The sequence below is a fragment of the Dermacentor andersoni genome, chromosome 1 (genome assembly GCF_023375885.2).
Source record: "Dermacentor andersoni chromosome 1, qqDerAnde1_hic_scaffold, whole genome shotgun sequence".
NCBI classification, from domain to species: domain Eukaryota; kingdom Metazoa; phylum Arthropoda; class Arachnida; order Ixodida; family Ixodidae; genus Dermacentor; species Dermacentor andersoni.
The window spans coordinates 42,827,573-42,846,218 of record NC_092814.1 but is presented as its reverse complement, the minus strand read 5'-3'; the positions used below and the strand labels follow the sequence as shown (position 1 = coordinate 42,846,218).

The window sequence follows — 18,646 nt, the reverse complement described above, 5'->3', positions numbered from 1 at the left end:
GGCGCAGTCCCTTTCGCCTGCTCCGTCGAGGCGCGCGCGTGACGGAAGCCCGCTGTTTCGCTCGATGGGCCATTTGATGCTTTCGCATAAAAAGAAATCGTGGGGCCGCACCATATATATGGGGACGGGTTACCAGCGAAACTGTTTAGGCTGCATACATTATGAGATCGTACGTTTTTCTTAATACGCCGCCGCACTACGCCGACACAAGCGCCGCCGCGGTCACCGCACCTGCCATGCATACGCCGCAGCCGCTGCTGTAGCCGCGCCCGTGACCAATGAAACTTTTTTGCGCATGCACCTGCGCGTCCCAGCTAACGTGTGACATGAAAATAACTCCGAGAATTTTGTGCTCGTTGGCAATTTCGATGCATGGATCAGCAGTATGCGGGGGATGCATACAGGGGCTAGAGGTAAACAGCTTCGCTGTAAAATAAGTTGTTACGCCAGAAGTCGAGCTACCAGCCAGTCGTGATGCGACTGCGTGCAGCAGTTAACACGGCAGCGCGCCCAGGTGCAACCAGCCCGCGGTACAAATTCCCTGGATGCGCGCCTACTCTCCCAAACCCCACCGACAGCGGCTGCCCACGACGCGGCCAAGTGCCGCGCCGATCATTGCGTGTGCTGTCAAGGTTACGGCCGCCTCACCGTCCGGGATTGGCCACGCACAACAACCAGAGGGTCAATCGCACCGCATCCGTGCGTGCATCGATCCTTTCCGCCGTGTCCACGGGCGACAGCACCGTCGAAGAGATTTTGCAGCCGGCCGGCCCGTGGTGGACACGCGAAACGAAACAGTTAGCAGGCGGACGCAACCGGCTAAACTTTCCTGGAACTTCTCAAGGCCGTACGAGTCGCCGGCGAAACAAAAAGCGAGAAATAGAAGGATCCGGTGACTTGGTTCAGTTGAATTCATCTTGCTGAAAACGCAGAATGTGAGCTAATAAATGGTAAAGTCAACTATAGGTCTCTTGTGGCAAGTCTCTTTCTTTTTCCTTTTTTCTTAAATAGAAAAAGTGATTACTTCAACCAACGTAACGAAAATAGCGGAACTAGACAACCTGGGGCCACATTTACGGACGACCACGCGTTTGGGGATAATTTGCGAGATTTCGCACGAGGTGCCGCAGGCATCGGCGTGCACAAGCTACAACATTCTTGGCACAGAGCAAAGCACGCTGTCTTATCACAGTAGTAGGAAGGATGACGCTTCCGGTGCTAAACGAGAGGAAAGGGGGTTAACCGAGGGGCCCGATTTTTATTAGTCATATCATAAGAAGCGAACAAACACTGACACCGAGGACAACATAGGGGAAATTACTTGCTTAATAAATGAAATAAAGAAACGATAAAATAATAGAAGTGAAAGTGGATGAAAAAACAACTTGCCGCAGGTGGGGAACGATCCCACAACCTTCGCAATCTCCACCGGCGGCTAGTTGTTTTTTCATCCACTTTCATTTCCATTAAGTTATCGTTTCTTTATTTCATTTATTAAGCAAGTAATTTCCTCTATGTTGTCCTCGGTTTCAGTGTTTGTTGGCTTCTTATGATATGACTAATAAACATCGGGCCCCTCAGTTAACCTCCTTTCCTCTCGTTTATTACATAACGAGGGTCTCGAATCCGGCGACATTGATGCCTTCAGGCAGCATGTGTGGGTTTAATGACCGGTTGCATGCGTTCTACCAAAAAGATCACGTTCTCGTGACGCCTGCGGCAGAAAGGTTGTTCCACGTCCACCGCCAAGGTCTGTGAGTGGTGGCGCTGGCTAACACTCCCAGGCTTCTAGGAAACATAAATGCCCAAGAAAGTGGATGGGGAAACGGTGCCGCAGTAGCTCAATTGGTAGAGCATCGCACGCGAAATCCGAAGGTTGTGGGATCGTTCCCCACCTGCGGCAAATTGTTTTTTCATCCACTTTCACTTCTATTATTTTATCGTTTCTTTATTTAATTTATTAAGCACAAGTAATTTCCCCTATGTTGTCCTCGGTGTCAGTGTTTGTTGGCTTCTTATGATATGGCTTCCGGTGCTAGTCACGCGAAATCTCACCAAAGTGAAAGTATCCCCGAAAGTCATCGTGCTGGGGTGCTATTCTGGGTCGATATTCACACAAAGCTCTGACGCAAGAATTGTTCGTGTAAGGCCAATTTCCTACTAATGCTGATGCTCGACATATCATTAGCGAAGGCAGCCGGTCAGTGGCAGTGCACTTACCCACGAGAAGCCTTGTGAATTTGGCCCCGGAATATAGCACCCCGAGAATACACTGTCAAATCCTGTCATGTTGCGTTTTGAGCCATTCACAGAGGCCGTAGCAGCCCAGCAAGCCAATCAAAACTGACAAAATGGTGAATTCAGCAGTAAGGCGGGCTTTGACGATGTCCCGAATAGCAATCCTAATTGGTGTCATTGGAGGCTCACTTTGAGCTCAAGCGCGCGGATGACATCGTGCACACTGGCCAGTGTCTCCTTGCTGTTGACGCGCTCTTGGCGGCCTTCGAGGAGAATGAGCACCTTCTCGACCTGTTTGGGCGCAACTTTCCGGCATCGCCAAAAGGGTTTCACTCGCGGCTCGACACAGTTGCTGTCAATATTGGTGATTAAGACGAGCTAAGGAAACAGCAGACACCTGCCACTCGTGCGCGTGCTGAAGGCAAGCGCATATCGCATGTATGGTTCAAGGTTTCAGGAAGACGGTAGAGCTCACAGTCCGGAGATGCTGGCCGTCATTTAAAACACTGTCATTTAAAACAAGCTGAGCCGTTCTGTGAACCTCTAGGCTCACTGGCTGGATAGGTGGACACACGGTGACGTAAGTTTTCGTGCGCATATCCTCATCTTGTACGTGTCCTCGACGTTGTACGCTCGGAGCATTTGTAACATTGTTGTTACCTTCTAAACTTTTTTTTTCGTCGTCCCTTCTTTGGTTTATTATGAGCCTGGAAGGCAGCCATTATTTGCATCTGCGCACATAAGAGAGCCTTGCGGTCGACAGCCCTTGCGGAGCTCGCGCGCGCGTGCTGCGGCATTAACGCCAGTTTTTCTTCCCGGCATGGCCCTGGCAGCCGCCGACCTGCAGGGTCCGACCCTGACCGGCATCAAGGCCCGCTACCGGATCGGCGAGCGCATCAACGCCACTTGCAGCAGCGGCCCTTCCAGCGCGGGTCCCACTCTCCACTGGCTGATTAACGACCGAGAGGTACGTACACACACAACACGCCCCATGCGAAATGCCCGTTCCGGTTCTTTGCATTCGTTCAGGGCAGTGCCCGTCCTGTGCGAGAGCATTGCGAGCACGTCACGCGCAGTTGTGCACTGCCCGTGAATGTGGCGTAATTAGATGAAAAGTGTCAATGAGAAAATTGTGGAGTGACATGAAAAACTCCCGATACAGTTTTCTGTAGCTCAATGCGCGCTACGTAAAAGTGTTTTTACAAGCATGAAAGATGCCCGCGAATACTTTGCCGCGCGACTGGCCGCTCGAAGCACCTTGCGTGTATTCGCGGGCTTGTTTCACGCTTGGAAAAACACTCTTATGTAGCACGTGTCGAGCAACAGAAAACTGTATCGCGAGTTTTTCGTGTTGCTCAACTATTCTCATTGACACTTTTCATCTAGCTATAATATTTGAGAAGTTGATTAATCAATTAAGACTAATTATGTAGTTAGGCGGTATGAAAACAAATAATATGAGTATCTCCAAGCGACAGCAAAGAGCGGTTATGTCCAGCTACGTGGCATTTGCACATTTATAAAATTTGGCTCAAGTTACGTGGGACGCCCTGTTATAGAACACTTACGAACGAAGAGCTTTGTGAATTTGGGACCTTTCATAAAGCGTATTTTACGTAAGTACCGTCCGCGATTTGTTATCGCTTGTCGTGATTACACCGACTGCTATCATGAGTGGCTGGTACGCCCGTACGCCAACCCATGGCCAACCAGTGAAAAAACGCTCTTATAAGTGAGTTTTGCGTCTACACTCTGAAACAAAGTTACACCCTTTTGGTCGTATCTTGCCACACGACAGTCGTCATCTGCCTTGCCCGCATTTCCTCTCTTTAACGCTGCGAGCCCGGAACTTCAAAATCACCAACGGCATGCGCGTTATCAACATGACACAGCATTCTCGGCAGGATCGAAAGTAGCGCTCACAGCGTTTTCAAGAAAAGAAACGCAAGCAAGACAGATGACGGTTATTGTTGCGTGGCAGAAATACACCCCAAAGGGTGTAACTTTGCCTAAGAGTGCACTGCAGAGGTCAACGAGGACATAGTAATCCTGCCAGAGGCATTAGGATTTGGGCATTGTGAAGGAAAGCTTAATAAATCTGCGCTGGAAATTAGTATAAAAGACGACTGGGAGCAAACGCAGGGAACGTTGAGAATAGATTTTGGGGCACTGGATTTCTTTCAGGGTCAGTGGTTTGATAACACGAACCGCGGGGCCTAAAGACCGAAAATGGGCGAAAAAAAAAGAAATGAAAGAAAGGTAAAAATGACGAGCTTGGTGGCATCCGCCACCATCCCATTTCAAACGGGATGCTTGTAATATCCATCCATTCAACTTCATGACCTGAACTACTGCAGGCGTCACGGAGAAGTTAACCATTGTCTCATCACCCAAGTTCTGATGCGGAATTTGGTATATATGCACAACAAGGGATGATAATAAAGGTGCTCGTCTTTGCGTGGCAAGTACCCAGTAAGCGAGCAGGGGCCACTAATGATGGCGATCAAATGTCTGTCGTGAATTGAGAGTGGCTGATACGAAGGCATTATTATACCCGCAAGTTCGGTCGGTCGGTTTCAGAACGCATCGTTGCAAAGGCCGCGCAGCTAAGTGTTATGATGAAACCAATCATTCTCCAATACGTATATATATGCTTGGATTATCACTTTTAGAGCTTGCTTACAAGCTCGAAATGAAGCTGGATATCTGCTTTTCACAATGTTGTAACATTGTCGGAGTGCTCTGAAATGATCAGTCAATTGGCTCACGAGAAGAGCAAGACTGCAGTTATACGCACCACGGTTTGTTCTTTGCGACTGAGCAACTAATAAAATGTTGCGTAAGGCACCACGTAAGCGCTTACATCGTCTTTGATATCGTAACGCCAGAACTTCGAATTCAGAAACTGCGGATCCTCTGCTTTTGAGACACTGGGAAAAGTAAGTAATATCACTTAATGTTGTCTCCCAGAACCTTAGTGTGCGCCGTGCGTTCAGAAGTTTGAAACAAAATAGACGAAAATGCTGTTGACAACTTACCTTTGCTTTGAAAGTAACAAAGCTTTTGCTGTCACCATGGTGCGATAAAGTTCGGTTATAGTTGGGGCATACTTGCCAAAGAAGGTGCTGTCTTGCTTTCTTTTTCTTCTTGCTTTGAATTAAGGAATGCTACTGATTTTGTTCTGTCTTACAGTTCCTTCTTTCTGCTCGTTTAGAGGTTTTCCATTGCTAGTTTTTATGGCAACCTGGTGCTGCAACCTCGTCTGGAAATGTTTTCGTGTCACGACATCCGAGAAAAAAAATCCAAGTTTTGTCTAAGCCATCGCATGCACGCTATGGAACCGGAAGGTGCAGTGGATAGCTTGCTTCCTGTACAACCAAGTTTGGATTATTTAATACCGGACGATCCGCTTCACCGCTTTGTGTCCTATGTTCCCGGTGATGTGGAACCCTTCCTCTGGTTGTGCCCGCAGTTCGAAGGGGAAAGAAAGGCGCTATACTTGACGGCCTACAAAGGAGGGTCTTCCACACGCGAGCTTTGAAGACGTAGTGTTCCCTGGAGGGCCTGCAGTAATCAGGAAAATAGCTCTACGCCTGTTGATTGGCTTCCTCCGAGACACTGTGTTGATCAACGTTTGATGACGCACCCGAGTTAGCGTATGAGACGCTCAGGGAAAAAAAAATGCTGGACATACAGGCAAAGCTATCACCACCTGCTACAATACCACCACAACCATCCCATGAAGTCATTGCATGCATAAATTAGAAACTGAGCTGCGAGCTCGTAACCTTTTGCCACTTCCATGCTCCGAAAACCCGAGGGCACCTAGACGCTTCTGATGAGTTGTGAATGCGAAAGCATTAATGTCCAAATGAACGCCGCTGAGCAGTCCTTCGAGTTATCAACTCCTCGCAGGCAAGCGAGTGCATTGTTACGCTTGGTCAACGCTTCCTAGATAGCACAAGGCCGGTGCACTTGGATCCGTGACGTCATGCTACCTTGCCCGACTGCCATAGAATTTAATGGGGACGCTCCCGAGTAAGCCGCGGTGATTTTGACGTCACCGCTTTCGTCACGCCGTGCTTGGCAATGGAAATTTCGGTCCAAGTAGCATGATGGTAAATTAATGAATTAAATTATGGGGTTTTACGTGCCAAAACCACAACCTGATCTGAGGCACGCCGTTCTGGGGAACTCCGAAAACTTGGACCACCTGGGGTTCCTTAAGGTGCACCTAAATCTAAGTACACGGGTATTTTCGCATTTAGCCCCCGTTGAAATGCAGCCGCTGTCGCCTAGCATGATGTCATAAAGCAGAGTGTACAGGCCCAGCTGCTGTGTAGGAGGCGCTAGTTTAACCCAGTGGGTAAAACACTCGGCTTCTGAGCGTGGGGTTGTAGGTTCAAAAAATTCTTCCTTTTGAATTTATTTTGTTTTTTTGTGCACTAATTTCTTTAGAGCGATTACCGAGGCGAACTTAGAACGCATGCGAGAGCTTGCGCGTCCAAGGAACGCGCGGATACACAGGCTTCCGAGAGCGAGGGTGACGTGGCGTCTCGGCGATGCCCTCTCCCGCCACGCAACACCTACCGCGCATGCATTTCGCCCACTCTGCTCCGTCAAGGCGCGCACGTGACGCGGCGTCGCAGCCAATGGGAATCTAGGTGCCGTTTCGCTGCCACAGACGCCGGCTTTTTCGCGCAATGGGCCATTTGGTGCTCACGCATCCAAACTCTGCGGTCAGCAGTACTGTGGACATGTTTGGCGGTGACCGTGAAAAGTTCCCTCCGCGGTGCGTGAACGTTTCGCGCATGCGCCATTCTGCCGGTCATGTTCCAAATTTCGAGGGTCACCTTTGTGGGAGCTGCAATTTGCCACCATCCTTGCTTGCTGCGTGCCGCGACGGCCCTGCACCGATGCACCTGGCGAATGTTAAGCTTCGCGCGCTCAGTGCTTCGAGGGGCCTGAAGCCGTCACATATAAATGGCCCCTTATGTGCCGGTCGAGAACGGCTTATTTTGAGCACTCTCTGTGCAAGCCAAGGAAGTAAACGTGGTAACAATTTGTGTCGTCGATTCAAATAGTTTTGTTGTTGTTATCTCGTCGTTGTATGCATTCATGTAGCGTACCGCTGAAGCAGCTAAATAAAGCTGCAACAGCCGCAGAACTGCAGCTGCATAGCCAAGGCCGATCCAAATAGGTCGCGAATCTTCTGGTTGTTCAGAACAAATTGTCACCGACATCATAAGCGATTGAAGCGCGACTGTGTGAAGGGGGAACAAACATGGGGGGAAAAACGTCTTTTGAATAAAAGGAGACTGTTTGATTCATTCAAAGAAAATAAAATTGCTGATCAATTTTATATACGTGTGGCGAGGAAAGAAAGGCCAACTCTATTTTACTTTCTCATTATCCATAAATACCTTTTTTTTTTTTGCGCCCACTATAAGAGCTATGACGCCGCTATCACTTGCAATGCAATTCTTGAAGTGTGCAGAAAGGCGCGCTCGTAAAGTTCACTTGTTCCAATACTCGTACTTTGTGTTGTTTTGCTTGTCGACGTTTGTCTGAATTTGGTGGCGCGGGTAGTTTCATCGTTTCTTAACCTGTCCAGTTGAAAGTACTGAGTTACGACCCCGAGATAATTGTTTAGTTTAGCTGTTTTCGTGCGACTACGCTGGCCGACGGACTTGGCGTCCGACGATGGGGCCAGCACTCTACGCCGAAGGTTTTCGTCGGCCTCCAAAGAAAGTTTGTTCTGTGCAGGGGTGTGATTTCGACACCAGTACGCCTGCCCTTTTGATGCATCGCTTTGCACGCTCAAAGCTTGAAACGCCCATCAAGTCGAACGGCGGGGTATTTGAAAACACAGCTCTAATGGCAGGCAAAAAAAGAAAAAGAAAAGAACAAAAAGAAATCGCGCCTTTGAGAACAAAATGACAGTCACTTCTGTTTTTAACGGATAAGGCGTCACATTATTTTTTCTTCCGCCGGAAGTGTTCCCTTGTTACACGGATGGCGCTGAGCCCCGTGAACCGCCGATGAACCGCTATGTTTTGAACGTATGGGGTTCTATGGAAGCTTCACTACCAGGTATATTTACCTTGCTATAGCTTCAGCTATTGCGACGCCAGTGGAGCAATGCGCTTTGCTTTCTTTCGCGTTGAGCTCCAACATTATGTACAGACACTTTTGCGCTCAAAACGCATTTACGCCGTATGTGCCATCAAATGTGCCGTGTTGGGCCACGCGGACGTAAACCGCGGGGCTTCTCGCGGCGCGTTTCGATTACCTCAAGAGGTCTTGCCACGACCTCTTTTGCTCGACTGCGCGCGCTATAGGGTGACGTCATCGAAGCGAACCCTTGTCGTGGCCGACGTATTGAGCAAAACGAATCGCTCTGAGCGGGTTCATCAGCATGAAACCCAAGGGAACAGAAATAAAGAAAACCACTTATAGGCAAGCGGGTCCTGCGGAGCTGGAAATCATTTCACTCACTTTGGTTATTGCTGCTCTCGAAGCCATGCGAGGTCATTACGCGGCGGGTGGGGTGACTGGCGTGCCCTTCTTTCCGCTGCCACTTTACTCCCCTTGTAGCTGGAATCGGGAAAAACTACCGTGCACGGAGATTGGTGCGCGAAACCGAGGACGGGAGGACGTTCTGGTGACGTCACTCGCCTTCATTACGCGTGGATGTTCTCAATCCCACACCCAAAGCTGTAAGCCAAAGTGAGCACTCCATAGTTACGGTGCCAGAACTACGAAAGGCAGCACTGCAGCAGCTACATAGCTGGTCTGGCTCTGTTAGCGAAAATTTCTCATCACTTCTAGACGGCAGGACTGAATCTCACGTCCTCCTAAACCTGATTACTTGAAGTGCAGAGCAGTGTGAGATTGCATTACGCTATGTGCGTGCCATTAGCGGCGCGAAATAAATCGACAAAATCCGCCTCGACCGAGCTGCCCAAACTTTGTTATTCGTAGCGATCTGTTCGCCGCCACTGGATCTCGCGCCACGTCGAGAACTTTTCAAAATGCTCAATGCTACTTCTGTGCCGAGAAATTTAGTTATTCGCTGTCGCAACAGCGAAAGACCGCAATCATGCGCCCATGGTACATATGACGGCCCTCCAGTAATGCATTATTCGGTGCAGCTAATTAACACGCTATAACGTGGACACCTGTGGAAACACTAGTATAAACGAAATTGTTAGTCATCAAGCGGTGATGGAGCCGTTGCCGAAATACGAAAGTCGTTGTTTTGGCGTCTATGCAAACAACGACTTTATTATTGTGTTTGACATTGTTACCTAATTTCCCATCACTACGAACCAGCTATCCCAGTATCTTAGACTCTCTTGGTCAAATGCCGATCAGAATATCGCGTACTTTTTTGGTGCAGACCTTTATTATATAAGCCCCATAAAAAAATAAAGTAAATTCATTGGCAATTAATTTAGTGGCAAAGGCGAGATAAATGCGTTGTCATTACGTCGCATCTGTTTGAGGTCCCGGATCGGTTGTTTAACCAACCGCGTTCGGCGCATTGCAAAGCGTTGTTTCAGGGGCTCACTCGACGCACGTCCTGCCTCTTCGAAGAGCGAACTGTGCAACGGACGGTGGTCCAGAGCAGACCACCCTCAGCTGCTATATATATATATATATATATATATATATATATATATATATATATATATATATATATATATATATATATATATATATATATATATATATATATATATATGTGTGTACAGGCCGCCATTGGAATCTGAACATGGCAACGTTTAACGCGAGAACGTTATCTAGTGAGGCGCGTCTAGCAGTGCTATTGGAGGAATTAGAGGGCAGTAAATGGGATATAATAGGGCTCAGTGAAGTTAGGAGGACAAAAGAAGCGTACAGTGCTAAAAAGCGGCACATCCTGTGCTACCGGGGCTTAGCGGAGAGACGAGAACTAGGAGTCGGATTCCTGATTAATAAGAATATAGCTGGTAACATACAGGAATTCTATAGCATTAACGAGAGCGTGGCAGGTCTTGTTGTGAAACTTAATAATAGGTACAAATTGAAGGTCGTACAGGTCTACGCCTCTACATCCAGTCATGATGACCAGCAAGTCCAAAGCTTCTATGACGACGTGGAATCGGCGATGGGTAAAGTCAAAATAAAATACACTTACTGATGGGCGACTTCAATGCCAGGATAGGCAAGAAGCAGGCTGGAGACAAGTCAGTGGGGGAATGTGGCATAGACTCTAGGAGTAGCAGGGGCGAATTATTAGTAGAGTTTGCAGAACAGAACAATATGCGGATAATGAATACCTTCTTCCGCAAGCGGGATAGCCGAAAGTGGACGTGGAGGAGCCCGAACGACGGGACTAGAAATGAAATCGACTTTATACTCTGCGCTAACCCTGGCATCATACAAAATGTGGACGTGCTCGGCAAGGTGCGCTGCAGTGACCATAGGATGGTAAGAACTCGAATTAGCATAGACTTGAGGAGGGAACGGAAGAAACTGGTACATAAGAAGCCGATCAATGAGTTAGCGGTAAGAGGGAAAATAGAGGAATTCTGGATCAAGCTACAGAACAGGTATTCGGCTTTAACCCAGGAAGAGGACCTTAGTGTTGAAGCAATGAACGACAATCTTATGGGCATCATTAAGGAGTGTGCAATAGAAGTCGGTGGTAACTCCGTTAGAAAGGATACCAGTAAGCTATCGCAGGAGACGAAAGATCTGATCAAGAAACGCCAATGTATAACCTCTAACCCTACAGCTAGAATAGAACTGGCAGAACTTTCGAAGTTAATCAACAAGCGTAAGACAGCTGACATAAGGAAGTATAATATGGGTAGAATTGAACATGCTCTCAGGAACGGGGGAAGCCTAAAAGCAGTGAAGAAGAAACTAGGAATAGGCAAGAATCAGATGTGTGCGTTAAGAGACAAAGCCGGCAATATCGTTACTAATATGGATGAGATAGTTCAAGTGGCTGAAGAGTTTTATAGAGATTTATACAGTACCAGTAACACCCACGACGATAAGGTGAGAGAGAATAGTCTAGAGGAACTTGAAATCCCACAAGTAACACCGGAAGAGTTAAAGAACGCCTTGGGAGCTATGCAAAGGGGGAAGGCAGCTGGGGAGGATCAGGTAACAGCAGATTTGTTGAAGGATGGTGGGAACACTGTCCTAGAAAGGTTGGCCGCTCTATATACGCAATGCCTCATGACCTCGAACGTACCGGAATCTTGGAAGAACGCTAACATAATCCTAATCCATAAGAAAGGGGACGCCAAAAACTTGGAAAATTATAGACCGATCAGCTTACTGTCCGTTGCCTACAAACTATTTACTAAGGTAATCGCCAATAGAATCAGGAACACCTTAGACTTCTGTCAACCAAAGGACCAGGCAGGATTCCGTAAAGGCTACTCAACAATAGACCGTATTCACACTATCAATCAGGTGATAGAGAAATGTGCGGAACATAACCAACCCTTATATATAGCTTTCATTGATTATGAGACAGCGTTTGATTCAGTCGAAACCTCAGCAGTCATGGAGGCATTACGGAATCAGGGTGTAGACGAGCCGTATGTAAAAATACTGAAATATATCTATAGCGGCTCCACAGCCACCGTAGTCCTCCATAAAGAAAGCAACAAAATACCAATAAAGAAAGGCGTCAGGAAGGGAGATACGATCTCTCTAATGCTATTCACAGCGTGTTTACAGGAGGTATTCAGTGACCTGGATTGGGAAGAATTGGGGACAAGAGTTAATGGTGAATACCTTAGTAACTTGCGATTCGTTGATGATATTGCCTTGCTTAATAACTCAGGGGACCAATTGCAATGCATGCTCACTGACCTTGAGAGGCAAAGTAGAAGGGTGGGTCTAAAAATTAATCTGCAGAAAAATTAAGTAATGTTTAACAATCTCGGACGAAAACAGCAGTTTACACCCGCCGTGGTTGCTCAGTGGCTATGGTGTTAGGCTGCTGAGCACGAGGTCGCGGGATCGAATCCCGGCCACGCGGCCGCATTTCGATGGGGGCGAAATGCGATAACACCCGTGTACTTAGATTTAGGCGCGCGTGAAAGAACCCCAGGTGGTCGAAATTTCCGGAGTCCTCCACTACGGCGTGCCTCCTAATCAGAAAGTGGTTTTGGCACGTAAAGCCCCATAATTTTTTTAACAGCAGTTTAAGATAGGTAGCGAGGCGCTTAAAGTGGTAAGAGAATACATCTACTTAGGACAGGTAGTGACTGTGGATCTGGATCATGAGACTGAAATAATCAGAAGAATAAGAATGGGCTGGGGTGCGTTTGGCAGGCATTCTCAGATCATGAACAGCAGGTTGCCATTATCCCTCAAGAGAAAAGTCCATAACAGCTGTGTCTTACCGGTACTCACGTACAGGGCAGAAACCTGGAGGCTTACGAAAACGGTTCTACTTAAATTGAGGACGACGCAACGAGCTATGGAAATAAGAATGATGGGTGTAACATTAAGGGAGAAGAAAAGAGCAGATTGTGTGAGGGAACAAACGCGAGGTAATGACATCTTAGTTGAAATTAAGAAAAAGAAATGAGCATGGGCAAGACATATAATGAGGAGAGAAGATAACCGATGGTCATTAAGGGTTACGGACTGGATACCAAGGGAAGGGACGCGTAGCAGGGGGCGGCAGAAATTAGGTGGACGGATGAGATTAAGAAGTTCGCAGGGACAACATGGCCACAATTAGTACATGACCGGGGTAGTTGGAGAAGTATGGGAGAGGCCTTTGCCCTGCAGTGGGCGTAACCAGGCTGTTGATATATATATATATATATATATAATCGCAGGTGGCGTACGAACCCACGTCTTCGCATTACGCGTGCGATGCTCTTACCAATTCAGCTGCCGCGGCGCCGTTTTCCCTTTCGTTTGCTGGGGTATTGATGCTTATCTACTAGAACTAATCATGGGAATGTTAGCCAGCGCCACCACTCACGGCCTTGGCGATGGATCTGGAACATTCTTTCTGTTACAGGTGTCACGTCTACGTGAATTTTTGGGTGAAGGCACTTAATTGGTCAATAAACCCACACATGCTACCTGAAGGCATCAAAACTGCCGGATTCGAGACTCTCGCTATATATTTAACGAGAAGAAAGGAAACCGAGTGGCCCGATTTTTATTAGTCATAAGAATCCAACAAACAATGACACCAAGGACAGCATAGGGGAACTTATCCGTAGTTTTTAATTGAATTAAAGAAATGATAAATAAATAGAAATGAAGTGAATTTTCCCCATGCTGTCATTGGTGTCAGTGGAGATACTAGCAGTCATGGAGGAATTGCCTTATCAAGAAGTACGGGAGGCATACGTGAATATATTGGGAAATAGCTGCAAAGATTTCACAACTACCTTGATTCTCCACAAGAAAAGTAAAAATGTTTAAATTAAAGTATGGGTTTTACGTGCCAAAACCACGATTTGATTATGAGGCACCGTCCGTGGTGGGGGACTCCGGAAATTTTGACCACCTGGGTTTTTTTAACGTGCACCTAATTCTAAGTACACGGTTGTTTTCGCCCCTATCGAAATGCGCCCGCCGTGGCCGGGATTGTATCCCGCGACCTTGTGCTTAGCAGCCCAACAACATATCCACTAAGCAACCACGGCGGGTTGAAATTAATAAAATTGCCTATCAAGAAATGGGTCAAGAAATGGGTCAGGCAAGGAGACAAAATCTCTGCAATGCTATTCACTGCATGCTTAGCAGACGCATTCAAGCTGTTAGGCTGGGAACGCGAATATCTCAAGAACCTTCGGTTTGCAGATGACATTGTCGTATTCAGCAACTCTGGGGACAAATTACAAGTGATTGAGGACCTTAACAGAGAGAGTGTAAGAGTGGTGTTGAAGATTAATATGCAGAAGAGAGAGAGAGAGAGAATGAAGAAAAAAAGGCAGGGAGGTTAACCAGATATGAGTCTCCGGTTCGCTACCCTACACTGGGGATGGGGGATAGGGGTTAGAAAGATGGCAGAGAGGAAAACGCTAAAAAAAAGGAAAAAAAAAGGAACGCGCACACATGGAGACACACACACAAAAGGCGTTCCAGTTAAAGTCGTTCACACAGGCCGGTAGATCGCAAAAAGCGCAAAAGCGCTTGCACGGCCTTCTTCTGTGACGGTAGGTCCTTTCGATGTTGTAGACAAAGGTAATGTCCTATAGCCTGCTAAGGGAACAAGGGTTCATGATTGCCATTCAGCCTCTAGATTCTGTGCAAGAGTACGTTTATTTAGGTCAGTTACTCACGGCAGACCCTGATCATTGAGAAGGAAATTTACTGAAGAATAAAAAATGGGTTGGACTGCGTACGGCAAACATTACCAAATACTGACTGGGAGCTTACCACTGTGGTTGAAAAGAAAAGTGTACAATCACTGCATTCTACTGATGCTAACATATCTGACAGAAACTTGGAGGTTAACAAAGTTCGAGAACAAGTTAAGCCCAAACCCCATGAGAGCGATTTTGTGCGCGACAGCGACGAGCGACGACTTCGAGCGACGAAACGGGCCGTCGCGTGAACAAATCGCTCGTTCCTGTCGCTCGATCGCTCGGTTTTGGAAATATAATTCGTCTCTCGTCCCCCGGAAGTGCTGCGAGCGACTAGCCAATATCGCGAAGTTGGAACTGGATGTATAAATCAGTCAAGTACTGTCGATTGTCGCACGGAACGAGCAAAGGAACGAATTTTGATACGTCAAGGATAAGAACCTATAGACTGCAAGACCTTCAGAAATATTTTATGCTGCTCTTTACGTCATAACACATCAACTTAAATTATTATAGCATCCGTCGTGCCAGTTTCGACGCGTACTTTCTTCCTCATACCGGCAACACCGGATGTACCGCTCAATGTCGTCGATCACGTGGGGTTCCAATTGTATAGGCGATGAGCGGATGCGACAACCTTGCAGATTGCTTGCATAGGGTTTATACTTTAAGGACCGCGCAAAGAGCGACGGAGTAAAAAAATGTCAGTAAGAGAGCGATGTGGATCAGAGAGCCAACGGGGATAGCCGATATTCTCGTGGATATATTAAAGGAAAAAAAAAAAAGAAAGAAGCCGACAGATCCCACGCCCTGTGGGAATCGATGTTATGCGAAGCAGTGTGTGGGGAGCGTATACCAAGTTAACGGAACGAACATGAGAGCACCAAGACGTAGATAGATAGATAGATAGATAGATAGATAGATAGATAGATAGATAGATAGATAGATAGATAGATATAGATAGATAGATAGATAGATAGATAGATAGATAGATAGATAGATAGATAGATAGATAGATAGATAGATAGATAGATAGATAGATAGATAGGTAGCGCTAACGTCGGATATGCTTCATGTCTCACACTGACGCATGTGTAGTACATGCACCGCCTACCCAGCAGTTCTGCGTTGTTTCTGAACGATGCTCCACCGATGACAGCCGTAATCGGCGACAAAGGCCATCGGAGACGCGCGTTGCCCGACCGAAGCGTGGGATGTCATGAACGCGCGTTCGTGACTCATTCCAGGCCGCCGTTTTGTTTTCATTCGGCCGCATGTATACGGCTCTCTCTGCTCGTTCCAGCAATGCGTCCGATCGTGACAGAAGCCAGTGTAATGTCCGCCTTGTGGATCTTAGGTCATTGGCGCGGCGGGCGATGACAAGCTCAATTCCCTGGTGACTACGACTGAATAGATCGGCACGGCGCGGACCATTGATGCCCCATATTCGTATGAACGTGCCAGGCTCTTGTTTATATGCCTCCGATGGAGTAGGTAACATTGAATAATCATCCCACCTACCCGACTCGCTTCTTTCTGTGCAGACAACGCAATTCGTTACCGCGATGTGCATAAGAATAAACCGATGTTAACAGCTCTCTTTTTCTCCTTTGTTGTTCTCGGATGTGGGCTGTCGCTTCCGCTCAGCCACTGTGCACAAGGTTTGATCTAACCTGTGGTTCCTTCCTCTTTAACTATACTTTAACCTTCAATTCCGCCTCAACCGAAAAAATAAAAACCAGCCGCATGAACCTTTTGTGAATTATTGCAGCATAAAAGAAGTTACATGCTCATAGATTTTCGCATGCGCACGAACATGGAGAAAGCAGTGGTGGAACAGTTGCGCCATCCTGCGCCAAAATGACATTTTAGTGGAAAATTGCGCCATCCTGCACCAAAGCATGCATAAGAGCGAATCCGTGCTTCCGTCGATGCTTCGTAGCTGGCAAAACTGATATCGAAACCAACAGAACGCTATCATCACCATTATAGAATTGAGGAAGCAGGGGCCTGTCCATAGAGTTTCTCAACTCTGTGGGCCCGTCGGAGCCGTCCGGTTTGTCATTCGCGCATTTTTCTCTGACATAAATACAATGTAGTACCGCTGTACCCTCTTGCTAGCGCTTTGTTTCGGTGCTCATCGAACCTGCGTGGTACCACGTACGGAGTTTGCCAAAGAAGGATGTCACATTCTAGAATTAAAGCTGAGCTTTTTCGATGTTTATGGGTGATAGCGGGGCTTTGCAAAAGAGCCGCTGCGATCATAATCGCACGTGGTGCAGTTAAAAATGGTATTAGCGAATGTGGTCGAATGTGGCACACGGCGAGAGCCGCCATTTCGATGGGTGACGACAGTTTGTTGACGCAAAGGTTTATGTAAATGTTTCGCAAAGGTCGCTGCGCTATTTCGGTGAAATAGACGCCGACGCAAACGCAAAAACCTGTTAGCGTCTCGCGCATGCGCAGTGGCGCTGACGCTATTTTATTTTATTTTCTTGCGGCCCCTATTCGAGAACTCCCTAATGTAAGTACATGGCATGACATGAGTATCTTGCGTGATGGTACTGATCGATCTTGCGGTGAGCCTTTGCGCACAAGCCGTGACTTGTGTTGAATCTGGGGTTAATAAACACGCGTTTGTTGGCGATCTCTCTGTGGTGCCTTCTCTGCGCCATATCGACGAACCCGGCCATAACGCCCTTTGTGCGTCGCGGTGTCGAGGAGCGTCGCGTCCTTTGCTGACCGCGCTTGCAGGGTAAGCCTCGCGCAGACCCGTATCCACAATATATCGACTATATCAGTTAAAATTGCATGCTGTATGTTAAGCACACGTGCATTGGACCCTGCGCCAAAAGTACTCTCTGTTGCGCATAATCGGCTTTTTTGCCTGCGCCAGGACCTGTGCCGAAAAGTGAAATGGATGTTCCACCACTGAGAAAGAAAACAACAGTTGATTTACGGCCAACTTGTTATTTTATGAAGAAACGAAGCCGCCGCGATGGCTCCGGTGCAGCTGAACATGAGGCCATGCACGCATTTGATTTATGGTCGCGGTGGTCGCGTCCTGATAGGGGCGGAATGCAAAAGATTCCATAATTTCTCGTTCGCCTTACGTTTTTCCTCTCCCTGTAATGCATGATTGCACCATGCAATGAAGGCACATGCGCGCCGCTACGCTTTTACAGCGAAGGTGTATGTGGCTAGCCGATTCGTTCATCCGTCTGTCGCCTGTACGCCGAAATCTCCTCCGGCGCAACCCCATGCGCATGCGCGAAAGAAAGAGCGAGAGGCGCGCGATTAGCTGCGCAAGTAGTGACGTCGTAGCTCTCCGTCGCAGCCGAGAGCCCGCGCAGCAGTTCCTCTCCGGCTCCGAGGAGCAGGCAGCTTTCGATCAGCAATGCCGCGAGCAGAAGCGGGAACGAGCTCGTCTACGCCGTGCCGATGTTGCAGCCCGGGCACAAGAACAGGCTTGTGTAGCCGAGCGCAAGCAGTAACTGCGTACCGAGGACCCGGCAGCATACCAAGCCGTCGTTTAATGAACCGTCTGGATTCACCGTGATAAACACCGAGGCCGCACGTTTCAGCTTCGCTGGTTAACCATCTGTACGAAATGCTTGGGCGGTGGTATCTTTTCTCTTTTTTTGCAATGTATGACATTGTAAATTTCCGTCCTCCTGCGTGCGACGGGATCAAGTATAGAAAGAGTTTTGTCGTAATTCACTCAGGGCGTCTTTTCGTTTGCGCAACGTCGCGTCTTACATACATAACATTTCTCAAGTGCTTGTCAACGCGGAATCGTTGTCGTGCGGAACTTGGCCGCCGGAAAACAAAGGTTCTACGGGCTCCACGGTTCTACGGGCTTGTTTTGAATGTATATGGCTTCGGATGGACTGCATGCGGAAACGCCGACAGATTTGTCGGCGTTTCCTTAGAGCCCCCGAATGGACTCTTCGGTGATCTTATCCCACTTTCCCTTTTTTAACAGCCGTTTAAACAGGCCGCTTTACTCCGGATATGGGCTAGTGTGCTGACCTGTGCATGGTTTTGGCAATTGCCTTGAT

The 18,646-nt window shown here is 47.7% G+C and overlaps 1 protein-coding gene across 1 annotated transcript in view; it reads left to right on the top strand.

The window, feature by feature from the left end:
- The window catches only part of LOC126546159 (uncharacterized), a 97,878-nt gene that overhangs the window by 51,564 nt on the left and 27,668 nt on the right, over positions 1-18,646 (top strand). The window contains exon 4 of the mRNA XM_050194278.3: positions 3,072-3,205. Coding sequence (XP_050050235.1) covers positions 3,072-3,205 — 134 coding nt within the window. The remainder of the gene's footprint in view (positions 1-3,071; positions 3,206-18,646) is intronic.